The following is a 15,590-nucleotide window of genomic DNA, read 5'->3' as shown; positions in this document are numbered from 1 at the left end:
GACCAGGAATTCCTAGATCGATGATGTCTAAAAGCACCACTCTGGAGAGATTTCTCAGTCCAAACCACTAACTCTGTATAATCCTGCCCTGGAAACAAAGCTTCTGCTCCAGAGCCTTAGGCATTAGAGAATCTGAGGAGTTATCTGCCTACAGTGCAGGAGACCCAGGTTCGATTCCCAGCTCAGGAAGATGCCCTGGAGAAGGAAATGGCAACCCACTCCAGTACTGTTGCCTAGAGAATCCCATGGATGGAGGAGCCTGGCAGGCTACAGTCCACGGGGTCACAAGAATCGGACACGACTTGGTGACTAACCCAGCACCACCAATCTGAGGAGTTAGGAGACACGAGGGGAGTGGGAGGGAGGTTTAAGAGGAAGGGGGCATATGTATATTTTGGCTGAAACCAACCCAACATTGTAAAGCTTATCCTCTAATTTAAAATAAATTTTAAAAATGGGCAGGGGGAGGGGAGAATAGTAAGTAAAACAAAAGAGAAAAAAGAAAACCACCAATGGGGAGCATGCAGGGTGGTGCTCATCCCTCCACTAGTACCCAGGGCTTTCCCCAAGCAGACGGGGACGTGCAGCCAGGGTTTGGAATGACCGGTTCAGACCCTGATCCTGTCACTCCCGCAGCAAACAGGCAGGCTGTTCCCAAGGCCAGACCGCTCAGCTGTGTGCCAGAGGTTTAAAGCAAGCATGTACTTGCCTAAGATGAGAGGGTCATTACTTTTCCATCCTTTGAACAGGAAGATGAATGAGCTGCCCTAGCAGAGCTCAGCCAAGGGCTGTGATAGCTGGCTTCCCTTGGTGGAGCTACAGACAGCTTCTAGACTTGTGCTGGAGGGTGGACTGAGCTGACAACCACCCAGGGAGACTCCAGTTCCCACCTGGTTAATAAGCTCTTTAGAAGCTAATACTTCTCCCCACTAGAGTTGACGCAGAAGGTCAGCCGTGGAGACTAGATAATATTGGAGCTGGCCAAAAAGTTTGTTTGGGTTTTTCCAAAAGCTGTAATGGAAAAAAACCGAATGACCTTTTTGGCCAACCCAAGGTTATGGTAGCTGAGAGACAGGTGATAAAAGACTTCCCAGGAGGAGGTAAAAAGAGTGTATTTTTGAGGCTTTCTTGGGTATGTTAGGTGTAGACACCATTTCCCTAGCCTGGTCCATCACAATTTTCTCCATAAAGTTTCACACCTCTTACATACACACATTGTTTCAGAAGTTATCAGGGGACTTCCCTGGTGGACCAGTGGTTAAGAATTTGCCTTCTGATGCAGGAGATATGGGCTGGATCCCTGGTCAAGGAACCAAGATAAGATTCCACATGCCTTGGAGCAACTAAGCTACAACCATAAAGAAACCCCGTCTGCTGCAGCAAAGACCCAGCACAGCCAAAAGGAAGGGGCAAAAAAGAAAAGTTACTAGGCATGTGAAAATGTCTGCTTCTAGCTGAAACAGCACTGCCAGTTAGCACACTTGATCCCAACCCCACTGGGCTCACCCGCTGCAGTTATGGTAGTAATACACACCCTCACGGCTCATTGGACAAGATGCTGGAGAAACCACCCCCTTTACTATTTGGTAAAGTCATGTTATATTTTTAACCTCGTGGAGTAATCAGTCAAATCAGACAGGACAGCAGGCTTCATGATCTTTCTGTCCTTGTTATTCTTAGCTCAACTTCCGTAACTGAGAAGTTTTTTATGTATCTGCAGGAGTGTTAAACTTTTTATTCCTTCTCGGCAGGAAAGAGTTGGCCCTTCTTGTGTCCTTCATTCTGAATGTTGGATAGGTTGGTTTGGGAATGTCACTGGAGCAGGTGGGAACTCACTAATCTCTCATCACCCAGAAGCAGTGAAAAAATACATGGAGAAATGAAATACATCTCAGTAATTCAGAATAAAAGTTGAAAGGACACTGTTCAAAATACCGTATGTCCAAGTAAAGAGGATCTTAAATAACACAGGGGTTACTGTTTCTATTATTATTATGTTTATTCCTGAAGTGAAGCTTCCAAACACTATGCTAAATGACAGACTACTTCACAATGCACCAAAGAGCCTATATTACTCAAAAAGATACCCTAACCACTCTGTAATAGCTCTAAAACTTTTTCCCACAATGCCCTGCTTATTATTAAAAGTCATTAACAGAGGTCATAAATTCTTAAATATGGTGGTTTCAAATTAACGAGGTGTTGTGGTGCCATGAGTTAAAATATGGACATAATATCAGTATTAAAAAGATCAAACCACGGGAGAAACATTTAGTGTATATTACTGCTGTCAGTAAATCAGAATTAACATTTCATTTCATATACGGTTTTAATTTCTAAAGGAAAACTTAATGGGCCAGCACCTCCCTGGTGGTACAGAGGATAAGAAGCGGCCTGTCAATGACAAGGAACACAGGTTTGATTCCTGCTCTGGGAAGATTCTACACGTCATGGAGCAGCTAAGCCCATGTGTCACAACTATTGAGCCAAGAGCCTGGGACCTGCAAATGCCGAGCCAGTACTGCAAAGCCTGCGACCTGCAGTGACTGAGCCAGCGCTTCAGAGCCTGGGACCTACAACTGCCGAGCCAGTGCTTCAGAGCCTGGGACCTGCAACCACTGAGCCAGTGCTTTACAGCCTGGAACCTGCAACTGCCGAGCCAGTGCTTCACAGCCTGGAACCTGCAACGACTGAGCCAGCGCTTCAGAGCCTGGGACCTGCAACTGCTGAGCCAGTGCACCTACTGCTCATGTTCTCCAGTAAGAGAAGCCACCACAGTGAGAAGCCCCCACACCACAACTAGAGAGTAGACCCCCACTCTCCATAACTAGAGAAAAATCCATGCAGCAACAAAGACCCAGTATATCCAAAAAAACATAAATAAAAATAATAAAAGAGAAAACCTAGTGGGTCAGGTGGTAAATACCAATGTTATCCAAATAGATAAAACACACACCCTTAATGCTATATTATTCTAAAGCAGTATGTCCTTCTCAAAGACTGCCTCATCTTTATTTCAGCGGAAGTAATCTGGCATTTATTAGCACTTATCTACATGAAAGACTAACTGGTACTAGGCACTAAAGCAACATGGAATCCAAAGATTTCCAGCCTCTTCTAAGACAGTTCAGGGTTATGTGAACATCATCTTCTAAGACAATCGAGCACCAAACACAGCCCTGGTGTGCCGCAGGCACGGTCCACGCTGGAGGGAAGGTGATTTCTGGCACACTCACCTTTCTCTTTTTGGCCAACTTGCTGGCGTTTTCTGAGCTTCTCTTCTCAGGATCTGGCTTCTTCCCTGCTGGTGGCTGTTTGTCTTCTGGTTTCTTGGGGCGGCTGCCCTTCCCTGGGGGCTGGGGTATCCGAGACAGGAGGTCGAGCGTGATCTTCACCACCAAGCTTTGTGGTGGCGGAGCGTCCCTGAGCGGGGAGAGCAGCTTGGTGTCTCTCGAAGGCACCGGGGGTTTGTCTTTGCGGCGGTCCTCCTGGACCACCACGGCCAGCCTGCAGCCGCTAGTCCTGGCGCCGGCGCCACCGCGGACAGGGCCCTGGCTCTGGGTCAGGGGAACGAGCGCAAAGTGTTCGGGGCTCCGGTCCTCTGCCGCTGCGTCTTTCGGGGGCGCCTTCGGGGGGCCACTGCGGTGCTTCTTCCGGTCGCTGGGGGTGGGCACCGCTGGCTTGGGCTCCCGGCTGTCTGCGGCGCGGGGCCGCCCTTTCGTCTTCACCTTGGGCTTGTCTTTGGAGGGCTGGTCCTTGGAGGCCGGGGGAGGAAGTCCGGGCTCGCTCTCCACCTGCAGGCAGGCGCGCGCATCTGCAGGCGCATCGGTGTGCCCGGGGGCGGAAGCCTTGATGGGCTTTTTGGGTTGTTTGCTTCCCACGGTTTGCCGCTGGGGGGGCTCCTGCTGGGCAGGGGACTTCTGACAGCTCCTCTTGCCCGAGTGAGGGCCTTCGGAAGGGACCCGGGGGGCTTTGTTGGAGCCTTTGGGGGGAAGCTCTTTGGACTCCGGGCGCTCGTGACCCGCGGTGATGCTGTCGCCGCCCTTGCCCTTAGTGTCCGGGTGTCGGGCCGGGGGCTCCGTGCTACCCGGGGCCTCGGTGGGCACCGCGGGCTGGCTGACTTTGGTCAGCCAGTTGTCCAGCTGCCATTTGTTGGTTGTCGGAGGCTCGGGCTACAAACATGGAAAAAGAAGACAGGGTTAACTGAGCAGTAATGAGTCTGCTCCTCTGGGTAGCCACCCAGTGCTACAGGACTGTCCCAGGGAGATGCACTCACTCCAAACCTAACAATTCAGGCCCTTTTGATCCCCCTCTAATTACAGAGTAAATCCTATAACAATTAACTCTTAAAACAATCTTCCCATTGTTCATGCTGCAGGAATTCCAGCTGTAGCAGACACTGACTAATAATAAACCATTAGATACTGACCGGTGCTGACCACTGTCAACTGCTGAGAAATCTGTGTAATAAAGCTTTTGTTTCATTGACAATTATAGTATAATTTAAACAGATTTTTCATACTGACTTGTGAACTATCCTATCAGGAAATGATAGGAAAGAATGAAGAGCAAAAAGAATCCTTTTATCAAGGATTTTCAGAAGAAGGTCAATGAATAAACTAAGTCTTAGTGGTTATGGATGGGTTTTGTAGTTTATCCATTTTTTTTTTTTTGACATACTCATCAATCGAAAATGACTTTCTTCAAAACTTGATTTCATTTCTCAATGTACTTAAAAACACTAATACAGGAGAGTTTATCACAGATACACTGTCTTCTGAATTTCAAATTTTTCTTCTGGGTAAAAAGAACTAAATGAATTCACATTAGTCACCCATGAGTTCCCCCTTGAATTCTTTAAAAATCAAACATGAAGCCTCTTGTTACAGGTAGTCTGGTCTGAATGAACACCTGTTTTTCTAAGAAACACAGGGAGGCCCCAGAGCACACAACTGAGAGCAGTGAGATTATACTGATTATCTGTGCAACTCACTAGGAGAATAAACAAAAGTCCCGGGCTTCTCCTGTTTTCCTAACAGCAGATATCGTGCTGAAATCTTTGCTGCTGACTACTGGTACATCACATTCTCTCTCTCCCCAACTGGGCTATTAGATCTCATTAAAGGAATGATAAGGACATCTTTATCTCCAAATTCTACTTTTATGTCTTGCACACAGTGGTGTACGTGAGATATTTATTTCGGCACTTCTATTGGTATCTTGGGGCTTCCTGGGTAGCTCAAATGGCAAAGAATTGGCCTGCAATGAGGGAGACCTGGGTTTGATCCCTGGGTTAGGAAGATCCCCTAGAGAAGGGAATGGCAACCCATCCAGTATTCTTGCCTGGAGAATTCCATGGACATTGGTATATTATTCTACCTATAAATTTTATGTTCTTTGGGAAAATATTCATGTGTTAGCAGAGTAATTAATGATTACTTTCTTTTTAAAGGGCAGTGTATCACTGGCATGCTGCATGTTTTTCTTAAGATCCATTCTGACAGGTGGTTTGTATGATTAAATTATTTCCACAACACTCCGGGAAGCTAATTGAAAGATATCTCACGCGGAATTTAACTGATTAGATTATAGATAAGGCAATCACTCCAGTAAGTGGATGATATTTTATAGGGAAGACTGCTGCTAACGGTTTTCCCAAGTGGGATATCCCAAACGATTCAATTCAAAAAAAAAAAAAAAAATTTCAAACGTAATATGTCTAAGATATGTAGATATAATGAAAAGGCTTTGGGGCCAGGATAAAATTTTAGGGACTAAACTGGTCAGGTAGCTAGTTTGGGCTTAGTATAATGGTAGTAAAACAGAATTGAGAGGAACTCTAAGGAAAGAGGGCTACAAAATTTTGTTGTTGCTTTCCTGCTTAAGACAATGTATCTTCTTTGTATCTCCCTCCACTTATAGCAACTGTATCCCCCATGCTCTCTCATTTGAATTTCAGAGCAAGGAGGGAGGGAAGAAGGAAGAGCTACCCTAACAAAGTCCCACAGGATTTAAAACTGCACTCAACACTCTACCGAGACAGGATGGTTGTTTAGGGTAGAGAAAAGATTCATACCCAGCTTCTACTTGTCAGACACTGTTTCTTGCAAAGACTTGAGGGGGTGGTAGTTCTAACCCCCTAGGAAGGAGCCAAATCCTTCAAACTGTTTCTCAGAAAAGGTACAGGGACCCCTCATCAGGGCTATGCTGACAACCTCACCACAGCCACCGATCCTCTTGCTCTCTAGAGGAGTGCTTATGCATGAACCAAAAGGGGAGGTCATTCCTGGTATAAATAACATCTGCTCCCCTCCCCCAACCCCAAACAGGGCAGTTTAAGATACATTTAGTAGTCCCTAAAGGAATGTCCTGGATACAGAAATAAAACACATTTTCTTCCACTGTGGTCCTAAAAATGGCCAGAAGGGAGGCCGATGGCCCAATTGCAGGGCAGAACTGAGTATGTCCAGACAAGGCGAAAGGGTAGGGGTGATCCTTTTTGTATACTTACTATGACCACGTAAAATGGACAAAATTCCTTTAAGCCTAGGTATTATTTGAGTGCTGAGACGAGGGAAAGTTTTACATAAGGGACTGATGAAAACTAGACAGGATCAAGGTTTGGACTTTTGTTTTTCCTCAGCCTTTCCTCATGCCCCACCCCCAATCTCCTAGGGCTGGATCAACCCAAATACTGCACAGAGGAGGTGCAAAAACATATGAGCCATTTAATAAACATTTGACTGTATGTCTCTTTACTTCTCACTTCTCAAGATACAAAATCCATTTATTTTAGGATGAATTATCCTGAAAGAAAAGCTCTGAGCTATGCACAATATACATCCACTGTTTTTGTAAAACAACATAGTTGTTGTGAGGGAGTACAACTCCAAGACTTAGAAGGAAAAAATAAAAAAACACAACAGAGAGAAGTGGCATGGTGGTGTAAGAATAAAAGGCTTCCTAGTTAAACGACTATGGGTTTCAATCTTAGTGTTAATACTTCCTTACAGGTGAAAAGAAAACTCCCAACCTTCTAGGGTTCACGGTCATATCACGTAATTTATGAAGAAAGCATCAAGAGCTTAGCAGATAATCAACCATGGTAGTTTACTACCAAAGCACTGGATTAGAGAGAATTAGATTAGAAAACTAAGCAGATGCTTGAATAACTGAGAATAGAAGTCATTTTTCTCTGAACTTTACTTAAGCAGTAAAAGGTCGATGCGTCCCATATATTCTGAAAAGCTGAGGTTTACATGCTGACTCACTATAAAGCTGAGACCCAAAGTGGCTTTCCCCCAAGTTCACCACCAGCCTGTTGGCACACATATAACATTTCCTATCTCATAAGATCACTGGACTACTTTGTCAAATGAATTTTAAATGGAGACTTTTAAGAAGCGAACTTCTCAGCATTAAAAATAAAACATAAGAGTGAAAAAGTTAAAACTAGCAACTCCGGGCTATTACGGAACTCATGTAGTGCTCGACTAACTCAGTGTTACAATAATGCAGGTATTTATTTTAAAAGGAAAGAAAGGTTGTTAAATAACTTTGGGGAAAATTAAAGGTTTAAAACCTAGACAAAGACAAAAACAGGTCTGAGGAAGACAAGCCTTGGTATGTAACCAACAAACCATACTGAAGTCTAAGTTTGCATAGTAACAGAAATGTAAAATATGAGCCTATTTAGGAAAGCAATTTTTAAAAAGTAAAGTAGAATGGGAACGTCATTTTCCAGCAAAGAGTCTCTAAATCTATTCTATTCAATAACCTCTTGAGCAGCAAGATACAACCAATGAGTTGGCCGGAAAGTTTGTTCAGATTTTTCCATCAGATGCTACAGAAAAACCCAACCAAACTTTTAAGCCAATCCAATGTTTCATTAATACAAATGCCAGATTAATTTTTTCTTCCGAGTTTCAATTATTCAGCCAAATCTGTGCCATTTCCATTTTATTTGAATCGAATTTTATTATTTAATTGGATTCTCTTGCTTATCACAGTAACCAAACAAGCATGCAGATTTTCCTTCATGAATAAGGTGAGGCCTAAAGCAAAGACCTTATGAACAACCACATAGTTTCTCTGTAGAGAATATTCAGTATTTTTCCCCCTGGGGCATAGGAGAATTACTTCAACAGCAACTAGTGTCTCATGAGAGATCAGCCCCCAGAAATACAGAGAGTAGCTTCTAAAATCTGAAAGGCACTTCAAGTGCAACTAATGCTGATCTATGTTTATTCACTCCAAAACTATTTACTGAGCACTTACCCCTATGCCAGACATTAACTCATATCTAACAACAACAGCAAGATGACACTCAGCCCCGTCCTCATCCTCCCTTGCCCTGGGACAGCGCTCTTCAGTCAGGACACTGTCTCCAGACGTATTTGGCTAATGCGCTAACGCAGTGGCCTTGTTTTCTTAACAGCAGAGACAAATACTGAAAACTTCAACACTGTTTTAATCAGCAAGTCTCATTTCCTGGGATTCCTACCTGAAATACACAGAATATTTTTCTCTATACCCGTGGGTCTGGGTCACTAACAATGCCTTCCCCGTGCAAACATTTTTCACTGCTCCACTAAGTTTAGAAGAGACTGGGCAACTCTGTTAATTGTTACTACATCTCTTGTACTCAGCAATCCAATAAATAGCATATATCCTCCAGAAAGATTTAGTGCCTGAGATGTTCAGTCTCCTCTGTTTATCTTTACAATACCTCTGGAGGGTGGTGGATAGGCAACTTGGGGCAGAGGGACCAAGCGAGAGGCTCTGGCAAAACTACTCCGCCATCCATTTAATGCACAGGCTTTTAGTGATTCAAAAATAGAACCTCTGATGGCTTCTTTCTAGTTCACTCTTCCTGCCCTTTGCTAAAACAGGCTGCCTCCTTTTGATTGGATTCATGCATTCCTGAAATTTCAAAACGCTTTCTCATTAATATGAAAATAGCTGCCTACTGAAAACAGAGTCTTCGGTTCTCAAAAGAAGGGAAAAGGAAAGGGGGTGTACACGTTCTCAATGAGTTGCTTTTCAGAACGGCTCAAGCAGCCACAGGGAAGGACCCATCCTTTTCAACAGGAGGGAGAAGACCTCGCCCCCCAAGCTCCACCACCAGATGCCCGGTGAGCAAGTAAACACAAACAGGAAAGCGAGGCAGGAAAGCGCCGCCCCCGGGATGGGACGGGGCGGCACCCGGGCTGAAGTCGATGGCGCCCCCGGTACCTCGGGAGCCGGGGCTTCTCGGGGCTCGTTCTCCTCGCTGTCACTGGAGCTGCTCTCGCTCTCCGAGTCCGAGGAGCTGTCGGAGTCGCTGGTGCTCTCCGATTCGGCGCTGCTGGAATGTGCTGAGGCCTCGGCTGCTGGCAGCGCCGGCGGAGCGCTGCGGGGAAGCGACAGAGGCAATCAGAGACCCAGGCGAGGCGGATTCCTTCCCTCTTTACTCACTCCGCTCTTTGCCTGCTCTTCTGCTACTCGAAAGAACATGAGAACCTTGCAGGGACTCCTCCTGTGTAGCGCACGGAACAATGCTCCATATTATGCGGCAGCCTGGGTGGCAGAGGAGTCTGGGGGAGAATGGATACATGTATATGTATGGCTGGGTCCCTTTGCTGCCCACCTGAAACTATCACAACATTTATTGGCTATATCCCAATACAACATAAAAAGTTAAAAAAAAAATTTTAAGTTAAAAAATAATATATATTATTTTTATATAATAAAAACTAAGAGAAACTCGCTCAGTCCTGTCGGACTCTTTACAACCACACGGACCATACAATCCATGGAATTCTCCAGGCCAGAATACTGGAGTGGATAGCCTTTCCCTTCTCCAGGGGATCTTCCCAACCCAGGGATCAAACCCAGGTCTCCCGCATTGCCAGCAGATTCTTTACCAGCTGAGTCACAAGGGAAGCCCAAGAATACTGGAGTGGCTAGCCTATCCCTCCTCCATCTATCACTCTTCCTGATCCAGAGTGAGCTATCAGGGAAGCCTTAACAAAACCTAATGCTCTATTAAAAAAAAAAAAAACCTACTGTGTAGCACATGGAAATTTGCTCAATGTTATGTGGCAGCCTGGATGGGAGCAGATTTGGGGGGAGAATGGATACACATACATGAATGGTTGCGTCCCTCTGAGGCCCACCTGAAACTATCACAACTGTTAATCAGCTATACCCCAACACAAAGTTTTGTTTTTTTTTTTTAAAAAAGATTACCTTGCAGTACTACAATGCATGACCATGATATCCAATTGAGACCAAGGCCTATTCATGGTGGCTCAAAGGTCAGTGAAAACCCTTGAAACAGCTCACCAGATAATTGCCTAACAAATGCCTGGGGGATTTTCCTGAAGAACACTGCGAGCTATGTAAACTGCAAGATGCCAGCTGCTCCAGATCAGGCGTTGACAAACCATAGCCTAAGCTGGCTGCCTGCTTTTCTAAATAAAGTTTTATTGGAATACATCCACACCCCTTTATTTTCTGCATCGTCCGGGTCTGCTTCTGTACTACAAAAGCAGAGCTGAAGAGTTGCAGCACAGGCTTTATGGCCTACAAAGCCTAAAACCTTGACTTTCTGACCTTTTAAGTTTGCTGAGGCCCGAAATATAAAACCCAAAGAAGTTGGCTTATAAAAGAACAGCCAATCCATTGAAGTGCCCCTGCATTCTTCATATGAGAACCAACTGCGGAGTAGCCAGAGGCTGCTGAATACAAATGGGGTTCCTTTGGAAAGTGATAATCCACTCACACTTCTTGGGGAGATGATAAAATGGACTTTCTTTATGAGAGATCATCCCCAAATGTCAGCTGAATATCAGAGAGAATAACAACTGTTAAGTTTTCAGAACAGGGCAAAAACTCTAGGCCTCTGAGAAAACACAGTGATCATACTGCTGGACACACAAAGAATGGCAACGCATATCTTCAAGCCTTGCCCCGGATGGAATTACCCAAAGCAGTTAATAACTACAATTGTGAAAGCCTCCAAATCTACCCAAAACATTTTCAAAATAACCAATGTATTAAATAACTAAATTAGAATAATGAAAAATTATTAGACAGTAATAAAATCACTAGTTGAGGCGATTTTTAAACAAACACTACATAAAAACAGAATTTTCTCATTTCAAATTTGTAGTAGCTAAAAAGCTTAAGCCAGTGACAGTCAGAAAGAGATACACTTTCAATATTATTCCTGCCTCTAATGTATCCTCCATTTGGCAGGGATTTTTTTTTTTTTCTCTTTTTTCCCCCTCCTCCACTCCTATTACAAAGTTAGGTTACTTTGCCATATTTTCTAAGTTGTTAGAAGTAACGAAAAATGACTGAACAAAATGAGCTATACATAAGCAGAGTTTATGAATCCTTAAGATCTCACATAATTGAGTGACCTTCCCCCACATTTACAGGAAACTCAGCTGGATGAGAGGTTTTCAGCAGTGAGCTTATCTCAAAATGGATGACCATCTCTCAAGGGACTAAAACAGCTACAGGGTAACTGAACTCTCTGTCCATGGAGGTCAGGTACTGGCATATTAAATCATTAAATTCAGTATCAGAGGATATGGTAAATAAAGGTAGTTCAGAAAATTCCCATTTTCAGCAATGAAAGCATTACATTTTCTAAAATATGGTTAGCTGTTTACAAAGTGAAAAGAGTACCATTTTCTGTCATACTAGAATGTATTGCAGTTCATTTTTAAAAAGCACCTAAAGCAATTGGAATATTGACACAACTGTGAAGACAGGGACTATGGAAAACAACTTCTAGAAATAATTCAGCTTCAGTTTTGAAGACATAGTAAACCTGTCTCTTTCATAAAAACACTGGGCTCTTCAATATAACTTCTCAAATGCTGGTTACATAATACTGATGGAAGTGATTGAAGCTTATTTCAAAGGCTCCGATTTTAAATATACAAAGCCAACTAAAGATTCAGGTGGACACAGGGACTCTTTCTCTTTTATAAACAACCTGTCCAGGGCTGACTTTAGCTTCCGCAATATTAAACAGGTCCTTTCTTTTATCTGTGATCTTCCATCTCCTCCCATGAAGACGCTATGAAAGTACTGAATAAGACTAATTTCCCCATTTGGCAGAAAGAAAGCAAACATTCTGTACAGATGCGGAGAAATCAGAACACGGTACCTTGGAGGTGCAGGTGCGAAAGGTGGCTTCTCTGAGGTCTAGACATTCATAGTAAGGGGAAGAAGGACAGGAAAAGAACAAAAAAAAAACAGGGTGAGTGGCTCGGAAATACTGAGGATTCAAGGAGTCTTGGTATTATGGGGTGTACAGAACTTACTTGATCGCTGTCACTGTCCTCCTCACTGTCACTGAGCTGAAGGTCATCTTTGAGCATGCTGGAACAGGCAGGGGCAGAGACATTGCAGAATTTAAAGTAATGTCTAAAAACCTTTTTTTACATATAAACAGGAAAAAATGCTTAATGAAACAAGAGGGGGTGGGACAGGTATAACTTTTCTTTATTCACCAAATGCTTCATTTTCCTGGAAATGTTAAGTTTTACAATTTAAACACAGAAACTTGTTCAGTCCAACCTCCTTATCATTTCAAAGCTGAATGTTTCACACACTCAGAGCATTAAAAGCAGAACTACAAGTTTTACAAGGGGTTTGTTGCCAGCCCTGAGACTTAAGTTCCCAGGTCCACACAAAGAAAACAAACAACAACAAAAACAGTGCCAGACACTTAAAAAGTACTATTATTAATTTAATACTTATGTATTATATTATTTTAATAATACTTATTATTAAATAAATTATTAAAATATTATTAAAAGTACTATATTAATTTAATAAATACAGAATAAGATGTATGAAGCTTATTGAGGCAACTGTCACCAAACAGCTACGTTACATCTTTGTCCAAAAGACATTATTAACATTGAACTTTTTCACACACACAAACCTCTTCTTCTGTCTGCTTGAACACCAATCAGTGGACAAAGCAGTAGTAATTCAAACAGTGCTGTTGTCTAAAAAAATGATTAACCTTACTGCTATCACTCAGGTAGAAATATGAAAGAAACTCAGTTCATGTCCTCAAAGTTATACTAAGACTCATCTCTAGGCATTCAGGTTTATGATGAACCTAAATATTAAAAGCAAACATTTTCCAATCTGTACTTGTTTACTCCGATCTTAGCCCCTTCCCTACCCATCCTCTTCTTTACCTTCTTCCATGGAGATATCCAACATCAAAGGAATAAATCAGTAATTGTTCCCTCCCACTTTCCCCAATTTACAAGCATGACTATTTGAGGAAATGTTGTAAGTGAAACTGGGGGAAAAAAATAGGGAGTATTAGTGATGTTCCAAAAAGCAAATTATATAGAAGCTACAATCCTTCAGTACTTCTAAAAATACCTCGTCAATATTCTTACCAACAATTTTTATTGCAAACTCATTGTTCAGTCACTAACCTGCCACTGAAGTAAGCAGGCATTATTTTGGGGGGAATCTATGGTAAAAAAAAAAAAATCACTTTATTTTCTAATGAAAGTAAAGGATAAAACTTGGCTCTTTCAAAATGACCCCCTATGTACAATATCCTAATTCTGCCAAGGACTTATTTTCACCAACAAATGCACTGGAAAACATCTTGTGGTAAGTTTTCAACAAATGAAAACTGTTAGCCACTTGTAAATGTAGACCTTGCTCAATATTCATCTATGTGTTTTCAGTCGTGTCCGACTCGTTGCAATCCTTCAGACTGTAGCCCACTAGGTTCCTCTGTCCATGGGTTTCTCCAGGCAAGAATATTGAAGTGGGTTGCCATTTCCTCCTCCAGGGGATCTTTCCAACCCAGGGATCGAACCCGAGTCTTCTGCATCTCCTGCCACCTGGGAAGCCCAATATTTACCAAGTAGAAGCTAAAATCCTATTTTAGCAAGGCTAGAAGACACAGCCTTCAGATGCAGAACTTGGCAGCAGCAATCATAATGATGTACAAGAAAAAGTCACTCAACAGGTTTACTGCTTTAAGAACAGCCTGGCTGGGATATACACAAGCAAAAGATAAAAGATATATCTTTGTGTAAAGCAATTATCCTTCAATAAAAAAAAAAATTAAAAAAAGATATATCTTTGGAAGAAATGTTAGATATAATATAACTAGGGGGAAAAAAAACCCTGGCAAAGTATATTCAGTATAAACCAGCAACAACAAAACCACAGTAAATGGACCTCTTTGTTTCCCACTCATTGTGTTTGTTTTGTATAAAGCTGATTTGCCTTAATTTCCTGAAACATCAATGATCATGTAATCCAACCACACTTCCTGTTGCAAGCAGAGGACTAGCTAAAAACTTTGTTTGCTTAGCTACTGAATGCTGAGCTTCTGTGCATATATACTCTCAAGTCAGAAAGTATATAAGATACTGTATGTTCAGTAACTCAGAAGGTACTTGTTCTGACTTTTACTCTACTTGCTCTGAGGGAATGAAAAGGGACTGTAAAAATGCTCCTAGATCCTTCTCCCCTTCCGAGTATTAGGTAGGCAGATGAGAACAAAACAGGCCTGCAGGTTATTCAAGACCGAAAGGGCTGACCGATAGTGACCTGTGAAAGAGACTGCTAAAGATATCCCCAAGGAAGCATTAACTCAAAAAGAAAAACAAAAGAGAGAGAGAGAGAGAAGAAACCAATAAGGTTAAACAAAACCAAACACTTATGTAGGATGTACTAAGGATTTACACGTGGTATTAGGTTGGCCAAGGAGTTCCTTTGGGTTGTCCATGCCATCTTACAGGAAAGCATGAATCAACTTAATGGCCAATCCAACATTTCACTTGATCGAAATTCATGGGCATCATTTATTTGACACAAGAGTCAGCAGACATAGTGTATGTCTTGCAACTCAGCCAACAGTAGCCACAGAATCTTCCAGAAACCAAGGTTTATTCTATCATTAGCAATGGCTAGCTCAATATAAATCAGTAGTGGGGAAAGAAATATTTTCTCAAGTTTCGGGTAACAAACATGTACTGTATCTCTAAAAAGAAAAAAGGTTACTTAAAAAACATGACTAAGTTTTGTTAATAAAGAAAATTAAACATCAATGCCATTATAATTTTTTTTTAAACAGAATCTATATAGTTGGGAAAAAATGTAACTTGAAGACAGGTAGAGGTGTTATGCTTAAAGGGATCAGTTGCTAAACTCCCCTACTTGTGCCGCAACTATCTGAATTTGAGGCCATGCATATCACTAAATTACCATACCAATTATGTTTTAGGATCTTCATATAAGATAGATTAACGGCACCCCACTCCAGTACTCTTGCCTGGAAAATCCCATGAATGGAGGAGCCTGATGGGCTGCAGTCCATGGGGTCGCTAAGAGTTGGACACGACTGAGCAACTTCACTTTCACTTTTCACTTTCATGTACTGGAAGAAATGGCAACCCACTAAAGTGTTCTTGCCTGGAGAATCCCAGGGACAGGGGAGCCTGGTGGGAGGCCGTCTATGGGGTTGCACAGAGTCGGACACGACTGAAGCGACTTAGCAGCAGCAGCAGCATGCTATTCTTCATATACTACACTCTATT

At 42.6% G+C, this 15,590-nt stretch overlaps 1 protein-coding gene across 7 annotated transcripts in view; it reads right to left on the bottom strand.

Annotated features, from left to right (window-relative positions):
* The window catches only part of AFF1 (ALF transcription elongation factor 1), a 199,197-nt gene that overhangs the window by 24,538 nt on the left and 159,069 nt on the right, over nucleotides 1–15,590 (bottom strand). For all 7 annotated transcript variants that reach the window (XM_027971160.3, XM_042251614.2, XM_027971161.3 and 4 more), the window contains 4 exons: nucleotides 12,324–12,381; nucleotides 12,167–12,204; nucleotides 9,235–9,391; nucleotides 3,237–4,172 (listed from right to left, as the gene is read on the bottom strand). In XM_027971160.3, the coding sequence (XP_027826961.1) occupies nucleotides 3,237–4,172; nucleotides 9,235–9,391; nucleotides 12,167–12,204; nucleotides 12,324–12,381 (1,189 nt within the window). The remainder of the gene's footprint in view (nucleotides 1–3,236; nucleotides 4,173–9,234; nucleotides 9,392–12,166; nucleotides 12,205–12,323; nucleotides 12,382–15,590) is intronic.

The sequence above is a fragment of the Ovis aries genome, chromosome 6, assembly GCF_016772045.2.
Source record: "Ovis aries strain OAR_USU_Benz2616 breed Rambouillet chromosome 6, ARS-UI_Ramb_v3.0, whole genome shotgun sequence".
Lineage (NCBI taxonomy): Eukaryota > Metazoa > Chordata > Mammalia > Artiodactyla > Bovidae > Ovis > Ovis aries.
The sequence above is the reverse complement of the archived record's forward strand: the minus strand, read 5'-3'. Positions and strand labels throughout refer to the sequence as shown.